We start from the raw sequence: 24,858 nt of genomic DNA on the forward strand, positions 1-24,858 counted from the left end.
CCCTGGAGTCTCGTTGGGAGGGGTGGGGCGCTGCTGGTGGCATATGGAGGCTGGCCACCCCCAACACAGGGGCATCCTTCGTGGAGATGCCAGTCTTCCAAGGTGGCGCATTACACGGCACCTTGGCACAGGGCAGCAACCGTGACCTAAGAGGAACTGCTCAAGCAGGCCTCCCCGACAGAGGCTGAGGACGTCCCCCTGTTCCACGGTGAATGAATTCCAGAACCGGGAAGTACCCTAACGACATCAGTTGTCCTCATTGCATGGACAAGGCAACATGGAAAAGGGATGTTTCCACTAGTTCATGGTCTTCTATCTAGATTAAAAAGCATCTGCGGGGGCTTCCCTGGTGGCGCAGTGGTTGAGAGTCTGCCTGCTGATGCAGGGGACACAGGTTCGTGCCCCGGTCCGGGAGGATCCCACGTGCCACGGAGCGGCTGGGCCCGTGAGCCATGGCCGCTGAGCCTGTGCGTCCGGAGCCTGTGCTCCACAACGGGAGAGGCCACAGCAGTGAGAGGCCCGCGTACCGCAAAAAAAAAAAAAAAAAAAGCATCTGTGGAAACCATGTAAATGTCCATCGACAGATGAATGGGCTAAAGAAGATGTGGTACATATATACGATGGATTACTTACTACCCAGCCATAAAAAAGAATGAAGTAATGCCATTTGCAGCAACATGGATGGACCTAGAGATGATTATACTAAGTGAAGTGAGTCAGACACAGAAAGACAAATACCATATGATATCACTTCTATGTGGAATCTAAAATATGACACAAATGAACCCATCTACAAAACAGAAACAGACTCACAGACATAGAGAACAGACTTGTGGTTGCCAAGGTGGAGGGTGGGGAAGGGATTGAGCGGGAATTTGGGATTAGGAGATGCAGACTATTATATGTAGAATGGATAAACAACAAGGTGTAGTACAGGGAACTCTATTTAATGTTCTGTGACAGATCACAATGGAAAAGAATATATACATGTATAACTGAGTCACTTTGCTGTACAGAAGAAACTAACACAACATTGTAAGTCAGCTATCCTTCAATAAAATTTTTTTTAAAAATCTTGTGATAAACCATAATGGGAGAGAATATGAAAAAGAATGTGTGTATGTATAATGGAACCACTTTGCTGTACAGCAGAAACTAACACAGCATTGTAAATCAGCTAGACTTCAATTAAAAATAAATTTAAACTAGAAAAAGTCTCTGTGTTCCTGCTGCTCTCGCCTCTGATGCTCCCTTCAGCTCCTTGAGGTACTCCTTAGCCCCGCATGGTAGTAGAGGAAACGGAGGCCCAGCCCAGTGAAGTGGCCTGGCGCAGACCCTCAGGTCCTGTGTGGCTGAGCGAGGACGGAACCCAGGACTCCTGACACTTTGTCTGCCTGGCCCTCCCACTTGCCTTGATGAAATCTGGTTGGCCAGAAATCAAGAAGAAAGTCTCAAAAACAAATGGACTGAAAGCAACCATTGATTTGGAGGCCACACACAGATCTGTCCAAAGAAATGCAGCTAATGTAAATTTAAACAGATAGGAGGACTCTTTTCAGAAGTGACATGGAACATTACAGCAAGGGTTTGAAGATAACCTAGCTTCCAGTCATGATTTACTGTCATCTCCAATAGCGGACCCAAGTGTTCAAGGTCATGGTTCCCTTATAGAGCTTTATCCTCCTTAGTCATCATTTTGCTTTAGTGGGGGGACATTCCTTCTAGCAGATGGCTTTCAGCCCTCCTCTTTGCAGAAGCCTCAGACTCACACACACACCCCCATTCGTCTTCAGTGCTCCATCCCCTTCTTTCAGCCGTCCTTCACTGAGTATCGTCATCAACATGTTCTAGAAATGGAATCTACTTGGAAGAGCAGTATCACGGGGAGAGATAAGAAAGTTATGCAACCAAACTATATACCCAACCCAGATAAAGAGAGCAGTCAAGGACGTATTCAAGTCTTGGCTCAGAAGTGGGTTTGCACCCAGTTCCTTTCAAGTTGCCTGCACTGTATCTGTGGCTGCTGGGGGTCCAGCTGGGAATGGACTTGGCATCCACCTGGAGAATTTAAGAATTTTGGTTCCTGTGCCCGTGGGTCTCAGAGTAAGTAAGGTTAACAAGGTGAACCTTGGAGTCACGTAGTCTAGAGTTGAAATTCTAGTTCAGCCTCTCATCACATGTATGGACCTTGGACAGGTTATCTTATTTCTCCAGCATGTGTCCTTCTCATGTGGAAAACAGAAACACCAACTCTGAACAGCTGCTCTGAAGATTGAGATAATGGACACAGAGTGCCCAGGTTTGATTAAAGGTGGTAAGGTAGTCAGAATCTGCTGTGTTTCATGTGACTTAAGTAGCATTGCTAACAAATATCCTATATTATTAACACATATATGTGGAACCTAGAAAATGGTACAGATGAACCGGTTTGCATGGCAGAAATAGAGCCATAGATGTAGAGAACAAATGTATGGACCTCAAGGGGGGAAAGTGGCAGGGGTGGTGGTGTGATTAATTAAGAGATTGGGACTGACATGGATACACTAATATGTATAAAATGGATAACTAATAAGAACCTGCTGTATTAAAAAATCAATAAAATAAAATTCAAAAAAAAAGTAGCATTTTTATGGCCCTGTGTTACTTGAGGGAATAAATGAGTGGGTGAGCAGATGAATGAAATAATACTTCTGTAGACTGAATTTTGTATTTCCCTTCCGAACACACACACACACACACACACACACACACACACACACACACACACACACACACACAAATACATATGCTGAAGCATAATCCCCAGTGTGATATTTGGAGGCAGAGACTTTAGGAGGTGATTAGGTCATGGGGATGGGGCCCTCGTGAATGGGATTGGTGCCCTTCTAAGAGGCCGCATGGAGCTCTCTTGCTCCTTCCACCTTGTGAGGTTACAGGGAAAAGACAGTCATCTGTGGACCAGGAAGTGGGCTCTCACCAGACACTGAATTTGCCAGTACCTTGATCTTGGACTTCAGCCTCCGGAACTGTGAGAAATAAATGTCTGTTGCTGACACCACCCAGTGTGTGGTGTTTAGTTATAGCAGCTGTAACGGACTAAGACATACACCAAAAGCTTGACTTTTCTCCCACAGCTGCTCCATCAGTCAGTGGGATGTATTTGTCAGGAGCCCTGGTCACAGTCAAAGCTGTGCTCTGGTGGAACACTCTGTAGAAGTTTCTAGGTGGAGTTGTGTGGTGGGCTGCGATTGGTGTCCTACTGCCTGAGTTTGGAGCTAGTGACTGGGGTCTGTCAGTTACCCTCGGGAGATCTCAGGACCCGATCCGTAAAAGGGAGAAAAGAGAACGAGGGAATGACTGCAGAGGGTTACGGAATTAGGAGGAAATCCTTGGAGCAATGCCTGACTGAGAGAGTGTATACCGTGTAAGGGCTGGCGGGTGTTATTTTATTACTACCGCGGTGGGTGTAGTCCAGCACTAGACCTTGTGAAGATACCAGGAGGATAACAAATGGCTCTCAGTCCAGTGTCCTGTCCCATCAGCTGGTGGAGACACGAATGGAAGAGATGGTAGGAGCCAGGTGGGCGGGGCTGTCACCCAGGAAGAATTCTTATGAGAGAGAAGCCATTGTGGCCCGGAGTATATAGGGATGAGCCCATGCGATGGGGAGTCCAGCCAAGAACCCACTCGGTCCTGCTCCATCCATTGACCTCAGATTTTTCTAGTCTACCCCTTGCCGGAAAATGAGTGATAAAAGCTTAGAGATTAAGACCGTCCACAGGGTGGCAGAGACTCGGGGGGATAGAGTCATTGGTTAACACAGGGGTGGATGGTTCTGTTTTGGCAGGAGTGGGTAGGGGAACGGAGGGCAGTGAGAGAGAAAACAAGTTAGAGGGAGAAGGGAAGGCTGACTGCAAAGGGCGTTTGTTCATGTCCTTCAGAGAGTAAGAGCAGAGGGACTCTGTGCGGGGAGAGCCTCTGAGGTGCTGTCCTGTGCAGTCTAATTTAGGGGGTTACAGTGCATAAAGAAATGTACACAAGTTAACAGCAGCTACGGTGCTACTCCTGAAATAAGTATCAAGTGTCTGTTTTATATATTCTTAATAATGAGGCCGCGAGCGGCAGGTGGGCTGAGCAACAGGGATTGGAGAGAGAAAGGGACGCAGATGCAGACAGAGCTCTTCTCGCCTGAGGGAACCTTCCCATCTGCTGAGCGTTTTGTTCATTGCAAAGGCTGGTTGTGTTTTGGTAACGAAAGGCAGAAGCACTGAGGATGTTGACTCTGATGGAGGACGGGGGGCCCGCTGGGTTGATGAATGTGAGTGTGGCTCGAGAGGCGGGGAGACCCCCGCCAGCCACCTGCCAGCACGTAGGATGAGCTAGGGGTGATGGGAGGGCGCTCGTGGCGGAGACACCTTGGGAGTGGGCTGCCCGGGACCCACACAGGTGAGGGTCTGACAGAGCAAAAGGCAGCCTGTGCCTCGGACCCGCAGCCCTGTCCCCCATGGCCCCGCAGCTCCCCCTACCCTGCCCCGTGCCCTCCTTTATTGAAACAGGCATTGTTTGCGACCTGCAGTCACCGTCCTGAGTTTGCTCCCGACGTTTGCCTCCAGGCAGCTCCATCCACACCTTACCTGCGAGCCCCTCTCACTTGCCCAGTGTTGCCAGCAGCTTCCTACAGAGGCACTTGCTGAGGGGTGCTAGGGGAGGAAGGGGGAAACCCAGCACCTCTTAGCCAAGGGGATCGCCCAGTGTTTCGGTAAAAGGACCCAAGGCCACACCACTGAGTCCAGACCGACCTCTTTTTCTTCGGACAGTTGGTGGTGAGATTCACGTGCCGTGAGCACTGCAGGGAGGGCGCAGGCAGACGTGAGCCTGAACTTCTGGGAGGAGCCCTGCAAGCCAGGCCGAGAGCCCCGCGGTCTGACTGCTGTAACAGAAACCTTGAACCCGGGCCGACACGGGCCTGTTTGGCTTTTAAAACGCGGAAAGGGCTCTACCTTTACAGCTGTTTCCCGTCCCGCGCAAGTCAGAGGGCTGCCTTGCTCTGCGTCTCTCCCTCTCGCTGCCGGATCCTGCCCGCGACACTCCACATCGCAGGCCGGGCATCCTCCGGCCACGTCCCTTCCGCTGTTAAGCGCGTTGACATCAGCGGTGCCGCCTGCTAGGTCTCAGTGGCTGTGCCTTCCGCCCTTGGTCCAGGCTTCACGGAACGCTGGCCTCCCTGTCTTGCTGCAGGTTTTTCGCACTCGGCGTTCACGTTCGGTATCGAGAGCCACATAAGCCAGTCCAACATCAATGGGACTCTCGTGCCGCCGGCTGCCCTCATCTCCATCCTGCAGAAGGGCCTGCAGTATGTGGAGGCCGAGATCAGCATCAACGAGGTACGTGCACCCCCGGGGCGGGCCCAGGCCGCGCGCGCGCTGGATGGTGCGCGCTCACACCCTGGATTGCGCGCGCGCTGGGAAGACGCGTCACCTTAGCACACGGTTCCCCGCCATCTCTCACGGTCGGTTAGGGTTCCTTCTCTCTTTGCGGTAAATACTTTCTTCAGTGGGGGGTGGCGCTTCTGTTGTACCCAAGGAGCAATCTTCCGAGGCCCTTTAGGTGGTTGTGTCGTTTTCCATATCCATGCGCACATCGCCAGCTGTGGACTGACGTCACACTACGTTGCCAAATGGGAAAAACACGCAGCAGATCCGCAGCTGCTTTATACGCTCATCCCTGGGTATGCACCGGGGATTGGTTCCACGACCTGCCGCAGGTACCAAAACCCGTAGTGCTCGGGTCCCACAGTTGGCCCTCCTGTATCCGCAGATTCCACATCCGCGGATTCTACCAGCCGCGGATGGTAAACGTAGTAGTAAATGTGTTGGAAGAAAAAAAAAATCCACGTATAGTGGACCTTGCCAGTTCAGACCTGTGTTGTTCAAGGGTCAGGGGTGCTTCAGGACAGGTGTGGGCCTTGCACGTGCACCCTCCCCCCCCGGAATATTTTGAGCAGTTCAGTCGAAGAGGGATCCTGGGAAACATTTGCCTAGAATCTGCTTCGTGTGGACCCGACAGAGGGCACAGCCAGAGACCACGGAGGACAGATGAGGACTGTTGTGTTCGAGAGGATTCCAAGGGATGGTTTTGTTACCCGTTGAAGAGCTGCAGGGGAAGGGGGCAGTTGTATCCATAATTATAAATTTAAGTCACTCCAATTTGTTTGTGTCCCCTCCCTCTTTATAGATTGGGGCACAGTGTTCCCTCCCTCTTTATAGATTGGGGCACGATGAGTCCTTGGGCCAACTTCATACCAATTTTTAAATGGGCTCTTTTGGTTGAAAACAGTGCCCGTCTCCCCTGTTCTGTTTTGCTCTTGGGATCGTACTGTGAAGATGCCCGGGGCCTCCTGTGATGTCCGAGGCCTCCCTTGCATCTCGGTCTGAGCCCCTCTTACTTTCACCACACTTCTCGCCGTCTCTCCTTCTTTCTGCCCTCGTTTCTCCCACCTCGGTCTGGCACGCTGCTCTGCCCCAACTTCCCGTCTCCTGTCACGGTCCATCCTGCACAGCTGACGCCGTCCACTGCCCACATGCCCCTCTTTACCACCAAATGTCCCCTTCCCGGGTCACACCACCCTCGGGCCCAAGATCTTCCTGAACTCTTCCAGTTTCCTCCATCCCCTCTCCCTCTGAACCGCTCTCACCCTTACAAGCCTGTCTTTTTTTTTTCTTTTCTTAACATCTTTATTGGAGTATAATTACTTTACAATGGTGTGTTAGTTTCTGCTGTATAACAAAGCGAATCAGTTATATATATACATATGTCCTCATATCTCTTCCCTCTTGCGTCTGCCTCACAAGCCTGTCTTATGCATAGCATTTAACTCCACTTTCTCTTCAGCTTTTAAAACTATGGAAGGAATGTATCTTGTGTTCTGTCACGTGTACTCCTCTGCTGTTTTCCAAAACCCCACATCCTTAAAAACACCTGAGTGTCTGCCTACCCTGTGCTCTTTCTTGCCTAACAACGGGCAGTCTCCTCTTTCCTTGTCTTACATTGGGTGCCTGGGATCTTCCACCAGCAACTTGAGGCCCCGTCGCGTCTCTCTTTCCACAAAACAAACAAGTGTGGGGATAGGGTTACAGGACCCCAGAGGCCCCACCGGCTCTCAGATTGTGTGATGCTGAGTGAGATTGGATTTCCCTTCCCCCTGCCCCTGCGGCCCCCTGCCCCAGTTTCCACGTCTTTCATCCGCGGAGAGGCCCCCATACCTTCTCTCTCTTGGCAATTCAAAGTCCATTGTGTCCAGAGGAGAACGAAAGGTCATCTCATTTGTCACTTAGGTTTCGGGTAGTTAAAAGTGAGACAGTGTGCTTTTAGAGCTTAAACTAGAAGGTTTTTTGTCACCCTGGGCAGTTACAGCCTTTTGCAAAATCATCATCCACTTGGGGCTTGAATGTACGAAGGAGGAAGGTGACGTAGAAGCCGGCTGACCAGTTGGTCAGCACTGGCCCCTCCGCGGCTGGAACCTGGGCAGCTGTGAGGTGACTGGCTCCCTTTTCCCATGTTCTCTGTTATTTTATGTTGTTTCCCTGATTTTCAAGTATTGTATAGGAACCTGTAGTCAGCTGGGGTGATGTTTCATTCACACGCTGTGTTGCTGAAACTTAGGTCCTTCAGTTCTTCCTGATTTATGAGAAAACAGGCTAAAACGTGTTTGCACGTCCCGTAGACACACTGAGAGGCTCTGAGTTTCGTGTGAGTGATATTTGGAGCGCTTTCTAAGGAAAGAACTCCCTCCTGTGTTGCTAAGTGTGTATGGAAATGTTTTCTTTATCTATGGAAGCCAGAGACTCCAGGGAAGTTCGGAAAACAGGAATTGTAACTAAACAATGCTGTTGTTAGAATATCATGGCCGTGTTAGTCTGTGCCCTGATCCCAGGAAGTCATTTCAGATGGTAGCAGACGTGTGTGTTTTAGTACGTCAGACGGACAGATGCGTTAGGAATCATATCGTGAGCGGTGCGGGAATGTCTGATTTGGGCCTGCGGTCTCCGAAGAGACGTCTGTCCTATCAAAGGGGAGCGGTTCCACACCTGTCAGAGCGCCTGGGCGGGGTTTCCCACCCTCGGCACTCTTGACACTTGGGGGCCAGATCATTCCTTGCTACGGGGCCGTCCTGGGCCCTGGGGGGTGTGGAGTAGCGTCCCTGGTCTCCACCCGCTAGACGCCAGGAGCACCTCCACGGTCGTGACAACCAGAAATGCCTCCGGACTTGACCACATGTCCCCCGGGGGGTAAAATCGCCCCCCTGTTGAGGACCAGCGCGTCAGGGGTAGCCCTGTTGTCATGACAGGAAGTATCCGGATGCAGGTTGGTATTTACCGAGTGCTGGGTGCCCTCTGGCAGCAGCAGGCACACCGGGCCCTCCATGGACGCTCGCTCTTGCCGGCCCCTACCCGCCTGCGCGCTCTGGGATCCCTTGCCCTGGCTCAGGACGCCCGGTCCGGCCCCGCCTGCTCGGGGGCCCCGCGGCTCCCGGGATCCTGCGTGTCTGTCCCCGACGCGCACCCGTCTCGCTGGGAGCTGACATCTGTGCCTGGGCTCTGTCCGCAGGACGGCACGGTGTTCGACGGCCGCCCGATAGAGTCGCTGTCCCTGATTGACGCGGTGATGCCCGACGTGGTGCAGACGCGGCAGCAGGCCTTCCGGGAGAAGCTGGCGCAGCAGCAGGCCAGCGTGGCGGCCGCGGCGGCGGCGGCGGCGGCCCCGGCGGCCCCGGCGGCCCCGGCGGCCGTTTCCCAGCAGAACCCACCAAAGAACGGCGAGGCCACGGTGAACGGGGAAGAGAACGGAGCGCATGCGATAAGTGAGTGCGGGGCTCCAGAGCTTCGCGCTCCGGCAGCTTCTCCCTCGTCTCTGAGTCTGGGCAGGTCCTGCAGACCCCTTCCAGGCCCGCCTGCTGGGCGGTGCGCATGCGGCAGTGTCTAGGGCTTCCTTGCTCTGTGGCCAGGAGGGCTTCGCGCTCTGGTTTCTCACTGAGGTCCTTGGACGCAGCGTTCTCTCAGCTTTAGGAGGTTGTGCTACTCTGAGAACTCATTTGTTCCACCTTGTGATTACTGTCGGGCACAAAAAGGAGGCCCCCGCGCCGGCCTCCGGCCTCGCGGACGAACTCTGACCTGACACTCGGAGCTCACGGTCACTGACAGGGCACCCGGCACAGACAGCAAGTGCCGTCTTGTTTGGTGGTTGCAGCAGGGCCCCTGTTAGGTAATGGCCCTGAGGCGTCCGGCAGACAAGTCGGAGAGCATGAATCTTTACCCAGGGAGCCTGCCGGCACTTTGACACGCGGCGTATCAACTCGGAGACGGCTTCAGGGTCTGAGCTCAGAGTATGTGTGCGCATTGCGCACGTGCGTGTGCGTGTGTGCGTGCGTGTGTGTGCTTCCTCCTTTGAAAATCATTTCCCTCCGAGCCGCCGTGCCGCCCCTGCGGGGGCAGCTCATCCCCCCGCCCCGGCACGGGCCCTCTCCTGCTAGAGTCGAGATGCAGCTGCAGCGCTGCGCGGGAAGCCCGGGGCAGGCTGCAGCGCGGGTTATGTTACAGCAGGGTGGCTCAAAGCCCATCTGTCTAGCGTCCGATGAAAAGACCTCCCGCCGGCAGGCCCCATGATCACTGTTAACGAGGTCCAAGATGACGGGACAGGGAAAGAAGAAAAAATAGGTGGCTTGTACCCACAGGTCATTTATGGGCTGCCCACTCCCGTGGGATACATCCCTCACGGCGCCCAAAATAAAGAAAACAGGAAGGAGGTACGTGTCCTTGTCTTTAGGCTTCCGCCCCAGGCAGCGATCCTAATTGGTGAGCTCTGAGAAACCTCTGTATCCGCCGAGACAGAAGTTTTGCAAACTTATAACTTGCACCGTCTATTTTAAATCTTAACCTCTAAGGGAGTGTGGCCACATGGAGACCGTCGCGTGCCTTAAGGAACGCTGGTGGCCAGCAGGCCTTTGTTTCAGGAGTCCCTAAGCGTTACTTTTCACCCGAGGGCTGGCCGGCACCCCATCCCACGTACACCGTCCGGTGGTTTCCGACTCTCACCTTGTTCCAGAAACTAGTCCCACCTGCTCTTTGCTCCCATCTTGCTACAAGGCAGGCTGTGGCCTGCATGTAGTCTCTGAAGTGACCGTTCATTCTGATCTTCAAGAATCTTTTTTCTTGTGCCACATAGGGGGAAAACGGCCACTACCCAGGGTGAATCTCTTCCGGGTGGCACTTAGCATGGCCTGTCGCCCTTCCAGAGCCTGGACCCTGTGGGTCATCTGGAGGGAGGACTGCTTGGGTTCAGAAACCTGGTGGTTCTGCTTGGCTTGAAAAGCATGGTATGCAGACGACTCCAGTCAGAAGATAGCATTTGAGTCCCAAGACTCTGAGGGGTTGAGGGTAGCAAGCTTCCGGCAGAATGATGGCATGCCCCCGCGGTAGCTTCACAGGTAGGGCGCTTCATAGATAAGCACCTCACAAGGGTGCTTCTGGGTAAGACCTGTTGTCCCGTCAAGAGAAGGAACCTTCCGCCTGCTCAGGAGCCGGCTGGCTGTCATCTTTTCTGTCCAGTCTTCTTCCGGCTGTTGTTAGAAATTAGCCTCGCCCTAGTTATAGAGAGCAAATACCGGTTTTTATTCCTCTGTCAAATTTGGAGACTGTAAAGAAATGTCACGTATCTACTGAATTACACAGAACCCATGATTTGGTTGTAATCGCCGTGGGTGACGGCAAAGGAGGTTGTTTGTAAAACCCACGTGCCCTGAGGATGTTTCCTTGGTATCCCTCAGACCTGTGTCTTTCCCTGTTTCCTGTGACAGATAATCATTCGAAACCAATGGAAATAGACGGAGACGTGGAGATTCCACCCAATAAAGCCACCGTCCTTCGGGGCCATGAGTCTGAGGTGTTCATCTGTGCCTGGAACCCTGTCAGTGACCTCCTGGCTTCCGGGTAAGGGTGTCTGGCTGGGGGTGCCCAGGGTCTGGGTGTCCGAGTTCTCCCTCACAGGACATGCGCTCCCCCTCCGTACCTTGTTGGTGGCATCTTCCCAGTGAGTGCAGACCAGGGCTTGGGGCGCCTCGAGTACCTCAGACTGTGCAGAAGTGCCCGGTCCAGCCGTTTTCTCAGCGGGCTGGGGAGCAATGCACAGACATTTCACATTACTAAGTGCAAAACAAAGGTCGGGAAGAGAAAACCACTGTGAGTCAGCGATATCAAAAAGACGGAGGACCCCGTGCTGAGGATGCCCGACCTAGCCAGACAGCAAGTAGTGATGAGCATTGCTGGCCCTGGGACCGGAAGCTGAATGCTGTGTATGTTCCTTGCACAGATCTGGAGATTCAACCGCAAGGATATGGAACCTCAATGAAAACAGCAACGGGGGCTCCACGCAGCTCGTGCTGAGGCACTGTATACGGGAGGGGGGGCATGACGTCCCCAGTAACAAAGACGTCACCTCGCTGGACTGGAACGTAAGCCTCCGCCACCGCCCAGACCCTTGAACATCTGTAAACCACAGCGAGGGCCGCCGTGGTGCTGATGGAGCCGGGCAGACGCAGGAAGGGGGCAGTATTGTTGGTCAGCCCACCTGGGGGGCTGGCCCCCGTTTCTGAGCGCTCCTCCCGAGGCCCTCCGTGTTGGCGGACCTCTAGCTGGGTGTTCAGTAGCCACACGTTGGCAGGATGGAGTCTGGTGGTTTTATCGGGGAACCTGTTCTGCTGGCGCTCTGTGAGTTGTCACGAAGGAAAGATGACTTTCCACCCTGACGCTTCAGCACCTGTGTTACGTGCATGTAATACGTGAGAGACACAGAGCTCTCTGACTTCTTTTTTTTTTCTGATTGGAACATCTTTTGATTTTCTTGTCCTTTATCATGTTTATGCATATTCTGTCATTTCACCACTCTTTCCTATTTGCACATATTTTTAAGAGCTCACCTAAGTCTCCAGGAGTCTCACGATCACTTTTCGTACCGTATTTTCACGGATGTCGTCAGTGGTGAGGGGTGGCAATGTGTTTTCCTTGCCTCCTCGCCTCCTTGATGGTTGTATGCGGGGAGCCTGTTTGGTCTCACGTTTTCACTGAAGGGCAGTACGAGCTAAAGTAGGCCAGCGGGACTGGTGAGTCTCGTGACTGGGAACCTGTTGTTGACGTCAGGTGCTGCCGCCCAGGGATAATGCGAGGGGCCCTTTTCCACTGCTGCCCCTACTAAGCTGCTTCTGTCGCTCTGTGTTTCTCTCTGGCCTGCAGAGTGACGGCACACTGTTGGCTACAGGTTCCTATGATGGTTTTGCAAGAATATGGACGGAAGACGGTAAGTCCTGACGCCCTTGTGTTGGGGTCGGAGAGGAGGTGCTTGGCCTGTCGTCATCCGGGGAACAGACTGAGGCCCGGAAGTCACCCCGCTTGCTGTGTTTGTGTTTTACGTACCAGGTAACCTGGCCAGCACCTTAGGCCAACACAAAGGCCCCATCTTTGCCTTGAAATGGAACAAGAAGGGGAATTACATTTTGAGTGCTGGAGTAGACAAAGTGAGTGTTTGCTTAAGATACATTGCTGTCCTCTGTAGGCGCCTGTTTATGTTTGATCTCAGATGACGTCATGCTTTCTACGAATTCTGAGAATTCTGCCTCCCGTTAAGAAATCAGAGGGATCTGTTTTGTTTGCTTCTGTGGTTTTGGTCTTAGTGTTCATTTCTAGCACATCGTGTCTTCATGTACCGTAGACGGCTCTACAGACCTTTATCAAAGCTCTCCCCCGGCCCGTCACACCTTTTTCCTTGAGGTTCATAGTTCACTGATAGAAAGAAGAAAATCCCCAAATTGCGTTTGTCCGCTGCTTGAAGAAGCCCACTGGCGTGGGGTGTCCTCTGCATAAACTTACCCCACCCGCCCAGGGTGATCTTAGGAACACAAACGGTTTTCTCTCCCCAGGCTTCCGTTTTCCCAATCTGATGACTTGTTGCATCGCGCTGTAGACCGCAGGCTTCCCTGAGGGCAGGAGTAAGGTAGACACCCGTGCGAGGGGCGGGGCTCACTGGGATGATGTGGCCCTTTTCACAGAGGGGGAAATGGAGCCCCAGAGAACTTCACTAATTTGCCTCGGGACACATTGGTATAAAGTTGGATGGGAGACTCAGGCCCTGGACGCCAATAACAACTGCCCTGTAGCTTTCACACTCTGCCAGAGAATTCTTTGCATCTTCAGGTCCTCCCTGCCCCTGAGGCCGTTTTTTCTAATCATTTTGAATTTTCTACCTGATTATCTTCTGTTTCTACCAGGCGATGAACTGGATGGTTAGTGGAAATGCACATTTGGAATTCTAGTAGCCTCTGAGTCAGACACTATCTACCATGATTAGTCAACCGTGGCAGGAATAATAGTTCCTTTCTGTAAAGTGATATGTTCTCGCGGAGGAAATGTAATTTAGGGATGTTGACTTTGACCTTCAGTGCGAGCTTAACCCAAAGTGGCTAAAATGTACTTCAGTTTCTTGAAAGCTTTTGTGTAAGGAATACTTTCTTTTGCCCAGTGCATACTTAACGTTAAAACATCAACAAGTTGTTACAATTATTGATGGTAGTAGGTGAAATTGTATCAGAATTGTGGAAGGGTTTATATGTTCTCTGCCTTGCCAGATTTGTGAGTGGCTCAATTAAGAAAAACAGTTATACTCCATCAAACAAAAAATTGTTGGGAATTCCCTGGCAGTCCAGTGGTTAGGACTCCGCACTTTCGCTGCCAAGGGCCCGGGTTCAGTTCCCGGTTGGGGAACTAAGATCCTATTAAGCTCTGCGGCGCAGCCCCCCCAAAAAAGCAAACTGTTAATTGGTCTAGAGCTGACCGAAAGTTTCAGAGATACTCATTGCTCTGAGTACTTCCTCTGAAAATTACTGCTGTCGATACGAAATAGAACTAGTTCTTCTTAAAGTAAAATCTTTATTAAACGTCATTGACAGGGAGGTGTCAAGGTTCCAATTCAGTTGAAAATTCCAGTTGATTAAGAACTAATTCCAGTGGTCTTCATCGAGCTGCCAGATGGCTTCTTCCCTAAGTGTCTCCCAACATTAGTACGTTCGTAAGCATTTGTGATTTACTTTGTTTTCCGGGGAGGAGATCTTTTTTTTTTTTTTCTCCTTATATATAGACCAATAAATCAGTGCCAGACCCCAGTGTAACCCAATTCTCTACTCTGTCTAGTGATCCCAATTCACGGAGTGAGTGACGGTCAGGGGAATTTTCAGAAATACCCATTTCTGCAGCTTTTCATTGGGAAAAGTGCCAAAAAGGTGTTTATCGTTACAGTTTTTTCAATGGTTTTTCATGTTTGGGGATAAGGGGGATTTCCCGCCAAAACTGGTAGTTTTGCGAGTATCAGTTCCAGCTGCTGTGTCTGGTGGAGTAACCAGCGCATGTGGCCAACTTCATGAGTGTGACCCTCCGGATCGTTAAGTGTGTAAGAGACACCCTGGATTCCAAAGACACGGGTGAAAAAGAGAATGCCAGATATCTTGTTGATACGAGTATATTGATCTTATGTTGAAACGATAATATTTTCGCCATGCTGGAGTGAAATGAATTTTGTTAAAATTAGTTTTACTGGTTTCTTTTTTAATTTTTTCGTGTGGTGCCTGAACATTTTAAACTCCCTGTGTGACTTGCATGCTATTTATATAGTGTTGATTGGACAGTGCTGCTTTAGAAAAAAGAGGGGCTCACTGCATTTTCTTATATCATAAATTTTACTAGAGAAAACTTTGCAAGAAGAATAGTAACTAACTTTTTTTTTTTTTTTTGCGGAGCACAGACAACAATAATTTGGGATGCCCACACAGGAGAGGCCAAACAGCAGTTTCCGTTTCATTCCGGTGAGTATTTTTTTAAATTTCCCTTTTTATTCTTTGTCATTCAAAAATAATAATTCAGAGTCCTAGGAGGTGTCCCTTAAAGTAATGGTGAACGCTTAGAGGATGGCAGGCACGGAATATAGCTGGTAGGGAGGAAACCCTTCTCACAGGAAGCACTGCTCTTGAGGCCTCCAACATACAGATGCCCTTGGCGCTCGCTCGCTCAAAAGTTTCATTGCAAAGCTGCGAACCAGCCCCAGAACTGGTGTGGGCTCCCTTCTGCTGCTGCCCCAAGGGCGCTGTGTCAGGGGCGTCCCTAAGACCTCGCCCGGCGTCAGCAGTTCACCCAGGACGACTCCCAGGGCGTGCAGCTGAATTCATAGCGCAGATGTATTACAGTAAAAGGATACAAAGCAATGTCAGCAGAGGGCAAAGGCACATGGGGCGAGATCCAGACCTTCCAAAGGTTGTCTCCTGATGGAGTCGCGTAGGACGTTCTGGGTTCCCCCGGAAGCAGGCGGTGATCATGCGTGTGACAGGTCGTGTGAAGTCAGCAGAGCCTGTGCCCAGCATTTCTGGTTCGTAGGCACCCTGTGCCCGCCTGCATCCGAATGCTTCACTCCCAGGAGGAGCGTGGGATTCAGTATAAACCACGTTGTTTGCACAGGCGGTGGAGGCACAGAAGCCGTTCTTACCAGTTAGGGCATGGTGGGAAGTCCGAATTCCCAGACTCGGGCCAACGCCATCCTTGCCGCCAAGCCTTCCTACAGGGAGCAGCGTCAGGCCTGCAGTGGTCTTGCCTGCACGGATGTGTAGCTGCTGTTCTCAACCACACACGTCTGTGTGTGTGTTGCGTCCTCACCAGGCCACATGGGGCAGCCAGGGGTCTAGGGAGTCCAGGTTCCCAGATTCCCCCCTGATGCTTCATGTTCCGTGGGACTGAGTCCTGTTGTTAGATGTGGTCTCTTATCTGAGGACAGAGGTGGAAACTAATAAACTGTTGGGAGAAGCTGGCTTGAAGTCGCCAGCAGGGCGTAGGTGCCGCTTCCCTTCACGGGAGGCGTCTGCTCCACTGAGAGGGAATCGCTGAGTGTACAGGGTGAACGTTTTACTGTGTCAGGTGGCCCCGGGACAGTGTTTAGGAGGGGAGCAGAGGGGCTTTCCTGCTGGGTATTTCTGGGTGCCTGGCGATGGTCTGAACCAGAGGACTGGCCCCGAGGACTCCCCAGGACGGTGCATCTCCTCCGTGCCCAGGGAGGGCTCCACGCGGGGGACATGGTCCTGCAGGGAGCAGACTAAGAGGAAAGGTCCCGACCAGGCCTTGACACGACTGGGACACGTGCGTGGACGCCAGCATCTGTGACTCCACGCGGCACTCCGTTCCCTCCTGACGGAGGCAGGCCTGGGAGGCGCCGGCTTGCACCCCGCTACCCCGGAGAGGCAGCCCACCTCTTCCACGGCTGTCCTTGGGACCACACCGGACACACCTGCTGGGGCTGCCAGTGAATTTTCTTGTTGCTTTAATCTGATACCATTGATGATGTGGAAGTTGGTGGACGTTTTATAGAATATATTTCCCCACGAGGAAATGGGCAGGGCTCCAAGAGCAGGCAGCTTGGCATCCCAACCTGTGTCTGTCTGTGTCTGTGTGTCTGTGTGTGTGTGTGTGTGTGTGTGTGTGTGTGTGTGTGTGTGTCTATGTGTGTGTATGTGTCTGTGTGTGTGTGTGTGTCTGTGTGTGTACGTGTCTGTGTGTGTGTGTGTGTCTGTGTGTGTACGTGTCTCTGTGTGTGTGTCTGTGTGTGTGTGTGTGCGCGTGTGTGTGTGTGTGTCTGTGTCTGTGTGTGTGCCTGTGTGTATGTGTCTGTGTGTCTGTGTCTGTGCCTGTGTGTGTGTGTATGCGCCTGTGTGTGTACGTGTCTGTGTGTGTGTGTGTCTGTGTCTGTGTGTCTGTGTCTGTGTGTGTGTCTGTGTCTGTGTGTGTGCCTGTGTGTGTGTGTCTGTGTGTGTCTGTGCCTGTGTGTGTGTGTCTGTGTCTGTGTGTCTGTGTCTGTGTGTGTCTGTGGGTATGTGTGTGTGTGTGCCTGTGTGTGTCTGTGTCTCTGTGTGTGTGTGTTTGGAGCGGGCAGAATATACAAAGCACTCCCCACTGTCTAGCTGCACGACATTTCTGTCATCCCGTAAGGAGACCCCTTGCCCGTGAAGAGCTCGCTCTGCATTCCCCCTTTCCCAGCCCCCGGCGCCCCAGTCTCCAGGTTTTGATCTGTGTGTGTCGTGTCCGTGTCAGACTTCTGTGCTGTAGACTCCGCAGACCAAAGCAAGTGAGTCTGGTGGGTTTCCATCGTGTTTGGCATAATCCCGAGACCATCCCTACCTCTGCTGCCGGGACGGATGCAGTGACAGGGCAGAGGCGTAGAACCCCAGGTGTGCTGACTTCTGTGCTCGCGTGGTGGGGGATATCTGTGATGAAGAGAGCTCTGGCTTCTGTTTTTCAGAGGATGATTTGCCCAAAATAGCCATCAGTAAGGTTCGTCTAACAGTTTTATCTTAAGAGTTCGTGTACCAAGGCTTCCAGTGGAAATTAGTATTCCCAGAGCATTCCCAAGGTCCATGCAACGGCTTTCCATCCCGCAGACCACATGCCTCTTGTGTCCTGAGAGAGCTTCTCAGCTGCGGTGTTGCTGCCCACGAGGTCGACCCATATCCCGTTGCTGGGGCAGGAAGCTCTGTGTGTTCTCTGCTCTTTCTTTGCGGTGACAAGTGGTGTGGTAGAGACTGTCCAGGATGGAAGGAAAGAAACGGTGCTGTTTTTCAGGAGGAAGCACAGGCAGGGAGAGCGGTAGGGGCACCTTTCCTTAGCATTTGATGGGTTGATCTGTGAAACCGCCTTGCCCCGTAGGTGTTCGCCATGAAGGCCTGGTGGGGCGCGTCCGCTGTTTACCAACAGCAGGAAGTGTCAGCTCAGAGCCTGACGGCGTTCCCCCGCTCAGCAGTGACAAGGAAGTGTTACCAATCGACTACTGATAACACGCGACGGCTTCGATAGGTTCTCAAGGGGGTTCTGCCGCATGGAAAAAGCCCGTCTGCAAGGGTCCCGTGCTGGATAACGCCATTGACATACATTCTCGAAATGACGAAATTTTAGATGTGGAGCCAGAGTTGAGGGGTGGTCCAGGGAGGGCTTGGTGTGCTGATAACGTGGCACAGGGAGGTCCTCGTGCTGATGGAACAGGGTTCTGGATCTTGACTGCGGTGGTCGTGACACAGGCCTGCGCGTGTGATCCAGCAGTGCCGCACTGCACACACGTGGCGCACGTTCACCTCCTGGGTCTGGGCGTTGTGCTGTAGGGGCATAAGATGCCACCAGTGGGGGAGGGGCACAACGTGGGGCCTCTGCTGCCTCTCTGCAGCGTCCTGCGATTCTGTGGGCATTTCAAAATTAAGTTTTGTTTCTTAAAAAAACAAAGTAATGCTTGGCTGTACCTAGACTGCTGCCGACGGTCAAACCTCATTGGCCAAGTGCGGGCAGGGGGGCCACACAGACCCCCAGCATAGCTTAGCCCCACCCACACTGGATGGTGAGCTCCTGGGGGGAGGGCAGGGTCCTGGCAGCAGCATCGACGCAGAATGGGGCCAGACACCTGAGCACTCAGCATCCTCCGTTTAGATGGCAGGAGTTCAGCGCACGTTAATTCTTAACGGCCAGGTGCTGGTCACCAGCCCCCGAAACGCCCGCCAGATTGTCCCTCTTGCAGGCGTATTAATTGCACACGCCGCTGCAGAGGCTGGCCCAGGAATTCGTGATTTGGCTCCTGCAGTGTCGTAAACAGCAGCAGCTGCGGCTTTGCTCTTCGCGCTCTGGCTCCCGGGAACATCCTTCTGACCCAGTGGATCCGGTTCCTTTGTTCCACTGGGCACACGTGGGAAATGCAGCAGAAACCGTGGGCCCGTGCTGAACCGCTCTGCAGGGGGTGTGACACACAGAGATGCACGCCCTGGGGTGTTGAAAGAGCCTGCTGCCTCCTGGCCACATCCTCCCACCCGTAGCCTCTGTGTGGGGACAGAGCTGGACAGGGGAGCCAAGGGGATCCAGCCCTGCGGCTGTGGAAGGCTGGCGCGTGTGCACGGGTGCACCTCTTGCTTTAAGGCTGAGAACGGGAGGGGCAGTCCGAGTTAGCGTATCCTGAGGAAGCTGGATTCTTCTCCCAATTCAGTGCTGACCTGCCTGTAAGAAACACACGTGGGACATGGTCAGGGATCGATCTGTCGATGAAGATCTCACCAGGGGCTTGCAGGACTTAACCCTCTGTGTGTCCAGAAACAAGGAAGCGTGTGGAGAGAACAAAGATGCTGAGTAGTCTCTCGGGGAGGTCGGGAGAAGGGAAGAGGGCCGTCACCATCCCCCAAACCTCACAGAGCTCTTGGAGCCACTCGCCCCTGAGAAAGGCCCAGGAGCCAGAGGCAGCGTTCACCATAAGGTCACTTGCGTCCCCTCAGGCTGTCCCCTTGTCAACGATGAGCATCCTCCAGCTGGTGGAATGCATTCATTGTGTGGTGGGGGATTTTTTGGGGCCGCGGCACATGGCCTGTGGGATTTCAGTTCCCCAGCCAGGGATGGAACCCGGGCCCTCGGCAGGGAGAGCACGGAGTCCTAACCGCTGGACCACCAGGGAAGTCCCTGTGGGAGATTTTCTCAGTGCGGATACCTTGAACACAGGATATGAAATCTTTTTCCTCTCCTCTCCATCTAAAACACATCCAGTCAGCCCAGCACAGTGATATTCCTGGGAGCGGCAAGGTGCGGGAGAAGACGGCGTGCTTCTCCCCTACCCTGTCTCACCTGTGCCAGGGGAGCAAGAGACTGCGCTTATGCCGCCCGAGGTGTCACGGGGTCTCGCTCCGGAGGCCTCTGGGCATCCCTCCAAATGTGAAGGACAGACTTTCAGGTCTGTGGGGGACAGAGGCTGTGTTCACACTGGGGGTGCTGCTTTATCTTGTCCTTAGGCATCTTGACTGTGCTGTTACTTCTTCTAAGTCGCCTGAGCTCTGTGCACAACTGCTAAATGCAAATGTTCCCCCCTGACCATTCGCTGCTCCACAGCCCCTGCCCTTGACGTGGATTGGCAGAACAACACTACCTTTGCTTCGTGTAGCACAGACATGTGTATCCACGTCTGCAGACTCGGCTGTGACCGCCCGGTCAAAACGTTCCAGGGACACACAGTAAGTGCGAGTTCTGACTGTGGGGCTCAGGTTCGCGCGAATGTGCTGGGAGCTGGGAGCTGGCTCCTCTCTGCCTAGAGTTAAAGGATACTGTGACTGCAGACCAGTTCTTGGGCAGCCCACTGCTCCTTGGGCTGTTGTAGCTATCTCAGGTGATTGGCTAACCCAGTTATCCATCTGGGAAGGCAGTGTAAAAAAAAAAGTGACCTGAGATGAGCCAGATGTTGGATTTTGCAGGAAAGACTTTAAAGTAGCTATTATTAGACTGTATGAGGAAATAAAGGAAAGGCTGTTTGTAATGAGTGAATAGATGCAGAAGGGCAGCAGAGGAAGGAAAACTGTTCTTAAAACAGTCAAGCGGAAATCTCAGAATTGAGAGGTAGAATGTCTGAAGTGAAAATCTTAATGGATGGTGGAGAGATTGCAGAAATAAGGTTAGTAAACCTGAAGAGAGATCACAGAAACTAGCCAATTTGAAGAACTGATAAAAGATTGAGCAAATGAATAGAGGCTTAATGACCTACGAGACAGTGTGAAGAGCTCTAGCATATATGGGTAATGGAGAGAGAAGAAAAGAATGGAACAGAAAAATTATTTGAAATGATGATTTTGCCAAATTTTCCTAAATTTGGTGGAAAACATCAACATTCAATCCAAGAAACTCAAGACACCAGCTGACTTCTCACTGAATTCCTTTTTTAATTAATTAATTTTTTTATCGAGGTGTAGTTAATTTACAATATTATATAAGTTTCAGGTGTACAACATAGCGATTCAAATTTTTGAAGATTATAATCTATTTATAGTTATTATAAAATATTGGGTATATTCCCTGTGCTGTACACTATATCCTTGTAGCTTATCTATTTTATACGTAATAGTTTGTACCTCTTAATCCCCTCCCCCTGTCTTGCCCCTCCCCCTTCCCTCTCCCTAGCAATAACCGTTAGCTTGTTCTCTGTATCTGTGAGTCTGCTTCTTTTTTTTTTTTTTTTTTTTTGCGGTACGGGGGCCTCTCACTGCTGTGGCCTCTCCCGTTGCGGAGCACAGGCTCCGGACGCACAGGCTCAGCGGCCACAGCTCACGGGCCCAGCCGCTCCGCGGCATGTGGGATCCTCCCGGACCGGGGCACGAACCCGCGTCCCCTGCATCGGCAGGCGGACTCTCAACCACTGTGCCACCAGGGAAGCCCTGCTTCTTTTTTCTTATATTCACTAGTTTGTTGTATTTTTTTAGATTCCACATATAAGTGATAGCGTACGATATTTGTCTGACTTAGTTTATTCACTAAGCACAACACCCTCCAAGTTCATGTTGTTGCCAGCGGCAGAATTTCATTCTTTTCTTGTCTGAGTAGTAGTCCGTGTCTGTGTGTGTGTGTGTGTGTGTGTGTGTGTGTGTGTGTGTGTGTGTACCCCATTTTCCTTATCCACTCATCTGTTGATGGACACTTAGGTTGCTTCCATGTCTTGGCTATTGTAAATAACGCTGCTGTGAACATTGAGGTGCGTGTGTCTTTTCAAATTAGCGTTTTTGTTCTCTGGATGCATCATCAGATCCTCCCGCATAGCCCATGAGGCTCTTCGCAGCCTTTCCCTGGCAGATCCCTCTAGTGTGCAACGCCCCCGCCTCTACCCCGGTCCTCCTGGAGGAGCTGCTGGCTTTGAGCGCCTCACACCTGCACTGTTCCCACCTTTGACTCACGGCGTCCCTTGCCACTAACTTACCTGACATAAGTTGTGTTGTCCTTGGCACTTGCGTGTTCCCTTAGTACCCACTTCCTCCAGCATCTGTCCCTACAGGTCCCTGCTTCCAAAAGAAGGTTCTTTCAGAGCCCAGGGACCAATTGTCCCGTTAACATCTTGTCATGGCTATAAACAGACCCTTCTTTTTTAATTTTTCTGACCTAAACTTACTTCTCTACGCCTAGACCGTCCCCGAGCTTTCACTAGGAAATCTTTGTGACTTGCCGTATGCCCCGTTGGGGACTTCCGTGCCATCGCACCACCTGGCTCTTTAAACAGGTCTCATTGCAGCCCATCATTCCACACACGCTGTGAGCTAAATGTAGTCGAGCTGATTTCTTCCCGAGACCCCGTGAGCCGTTTCTGGGTGCTTTCTGGGAATTGTGACTTGGACTGCAGAGGGAGGGAGAGGAAAGTCCACTTGCACCCTGGAAGATGCGAGGGGGTTCGACTGGGGACAGTCAGCGGGCACCAGCTCCCTCTTGCAGGCAGGCCCTTGGAGATGCGCCCTCGGGTTTTGTTCTCAGCAGTTACACTCAGAGCCTCCCACGCTGCCCTTGTCCCCGGTGCGCACCTCTCACCAGGCACCGCCTCTCTTGGTGTCCTCCTGGGTCCGCTTGCCTGTGCACACACACTCTGTCCGACCGCCTCGACCTCCCGGGCTCACCCACAGGCCTGCTGCTTGTACTGCAGGCTCCAGTCCCTCCCTTTTTTCTGGGCCTTCCACCACGGGTACCACATGGAACACAGATGCAGCCTTATCCCTCCCTGTCTCGTACCGTTTAGCACTCAGTGCCCTTAGCAAGTAGCGTGACCATTACCATTTATCATCCAAACCAGAGCACTTAGCAGCGTGGGATTAATTGGGAAGTTAATTATGGGTGTGAAATGAGTTAATTGTTAGGCTGCAGCAACAGGCATGAGGGAACGGGACGGGGCTCCACAGTCCCCCTACTAGAAATGGGAGGCCCGAGACCCGCGGCTGGCTCCCGCCGTCTCTCCCCGGCCCACCCCGCCGGGCACATCGTTCCCCGCCTCCACTCAGCTGCAGGCGGCTCCCTTGCCCACAGGAGCGTTTGCCTCGTCCTCCAGGATTTAGCCTCGAGGTCCCCTGGCCCCCAGAACCGGAAGGCCGCCTGCGGCCTTGTTCCTTTCTGCGCCTCCCCCCGTCCCCTTCGCGCACTGGCCCGCCTGCTAGAGCTTTCCCTATGGGCCGAGTTACGGCGTTCTGTTTACTTGGCTCTGTTTGCTCTGGAAGTAGCCAGGTAACGTGTGCTCGTCTGCGTGTGCGTGTTCAGGTCACATCGTCTTGGGCCTGGGTTTACCCCTCTGGCAACCTTGCTTCTTTACGTTTCCTCCCCCTCCACTCAGCACCAAAAGAGACATGTCCTGACAGATTTAGACAGAGTGGGCAGCTGCTGTATCAAGAGTGAGCAGGAAAATGACTTTCCGAGTCAGCTTTAAAATAACTTACTGGTCTTCCTGGTTTTACGTGCTGCCCTTACTCTGTGTAAATTCATTCGGCTTCCTTCCTAGTTGTGATTTTTTTTTTTTTTTTTCCTTAGAGAACTAAGATGAGGGTGGCTGGTTATGTGTGGCATACGGCTGTACATTTTGTATCACGGAGCTAGGCAGAGTAAGGAAAGGGGGCATATGCACGTGGCCTGGGGCGTGTTCTTTTCTATCCAGGGTGGATGCAAGTAGGCTTTTTGCAGAGGACAGTGCACTCCTTCCCCCTGCTGGAAGGTTGTATTACTGCGCCCAGGCCCTTCTTTCTTTTTGAAACCCTTTGCTCTCTTTCAGAATGAGGTCAATGCCATCAAATGGGACCCTTCTGGGATGTTGCTAGCATCCTGCTCTGATGACATGACATTAAAGGTAAAGCATTCTAAAAGGCTGAGCCGTTTGACCCCAGACGACCCCCTGTACTCAGTGCTGGTCTTAACATTCACTGCTCCCCCAGCTGCATATTCTGTTCTGAGCGCTGTTCCCACTTGGCAAATGGCAAGTCGCTGTCCTGCAGTGACCTCCTGCTTCATCCTGCCCTTCCAGCGGCCTTTCTCATGGGCGCCCCCTAGTGTTCAGCCGGCCCCTCTGCTGGCCAGTCTGCCAGCTGCCCACCCCGCTGGGCGTGAGCTTCCCAGAGGCGGGAACCTAAGGAAGGCTCCCAGCAGGGATGGTGGAGAACCTCCCCCGGTGGGAGAAGCAGCCGTTGCTCACCTTGTCCCCAATGTGTTCTCTAGATCTGGAGTATGAAGCAGGATACGTGTGTTCATGACCTTCAAGCTCACAGCAAAGAGATATATACCATAAAGTGGAGTCCCACCGGGCCAGCCACCAGCAACCCCAACTCCAACATCATGCTAGCAAGGTAAAGGGGAGACAGCCCTCAGCCCGGTCTCGGTCCCTAAAAGTAGCCGTGCTCACTGTGGCTGAGCCAGCAACATGGCCGGGAAACGTTATTCATATCCAGAGAGCCCAGAAAATATTGCCAAGTTGTCTTCCAAATGTGCTTACACCCTTCCAAAGAACGGAGAGGTGGCTGATTTTGAGAGGGCCCCGAGACATAAATTATCACATGACGGCTAACTTGAGGTAAGGACGGTCTTAACCATGAGGCTGGTGAGAGGAATCAATATATGTCCAGGCCCCCGGCACTTTGCTTTCCTGATGGAGAAAGGAAACAATTCAGCTTGGACCTCGGGCTAGGTGTACTTGGTTCAACTTGGAGCTGCAGGTGGTGAGAATGCTGAATGGTGGTAAGGTCTCCCCAGCCGCAGCCAGATCTGACCTAACCGTTTATACAGTGAACGCCCCCCTCCCGCCAAGACACCAGCGTTGGAGGCAGAGGAGTGGCTAGTCAGCCAGATGCCAGCATTGAGAAGAGTGGTTGTAAGTCACCACAGTGGCCTCCGCAGAACTACCTCACTTAGGCTGCGGTCAGCAGACTTGTCCCCGCGCCCATTGGACCCCATGCACGATACAATGTTCCAATCCCAGTATGATATT

The 24,858-nt window shown here is 52.4% G+C and overlaps 1 protein-coding gene across 2 annotated transcripts in view; it reads left to right on the forward strand.

Moving 5' to 3' along the window:
• LOC309978910 (F-box-like/WD repeat-containing protein TBL1X) overlaps positions 1 to 24,858 on the forward strand; it is a 228,263-nt gene that overhangs the window by 196,968 nt on the left and 6,437 nt on the right. For both annotated transcript variants that reach the window (XM_082865581.1, XM_082865582.1), the window contains exons 5-14: positions 5,239 to 5,384; positions 8,608 to 8,860; positions 10,853 to 10,985; positions 11,365 to 11,506; positions 12,285 to 12,348; positions 12,468 to 12,565; positions 14,842 to 14,902; positions 19,983 to 20,104; positions 23,653 to 23,727; positions 24,093 to 24,220. In XM_082865581.1, coding sequence (XP_082721707.1) covers positions 5,239 to 5,384; positions 8,608 to 8,860; positions 10,853 to 10,985; positions 11,365 to 11,506; positions 12,285 to 12,348; positions 12,468 to 12,565; positions 14,842 to 14,902; positions 19,983 to 20,104; positions 23,653 to 23,727; positions 24,093 to 24,220 — 1,222 coding nt within the window. The remainder of the gene's footprint in view (positions 1 to 5,238; positions 5,385 to 8,607; positions 8,861 to 10,852; positions 10,986 to 11,364; positions 11,507 to 12,284; positions 12,349 to 12,467; positions 12,566 to 14,841; positions 14,903 to 19,982; positions 20,105 to 23,652; positions 23,728 to 24,092; positions 24,221 to 24,858) is intronic.

This window comes from Leucopleurus acutus, assembly GCF_964270905.1.
Source record: "Leucopleurus acutus genome assembly, chromosome: Y".
NCBI classification, from domain to species: Eukaryota; Metazoa; Chordata; class Mammalia; order Artiodactyla; family Delphinidae; genus Leucopleurus; species Leucopleurus acutus.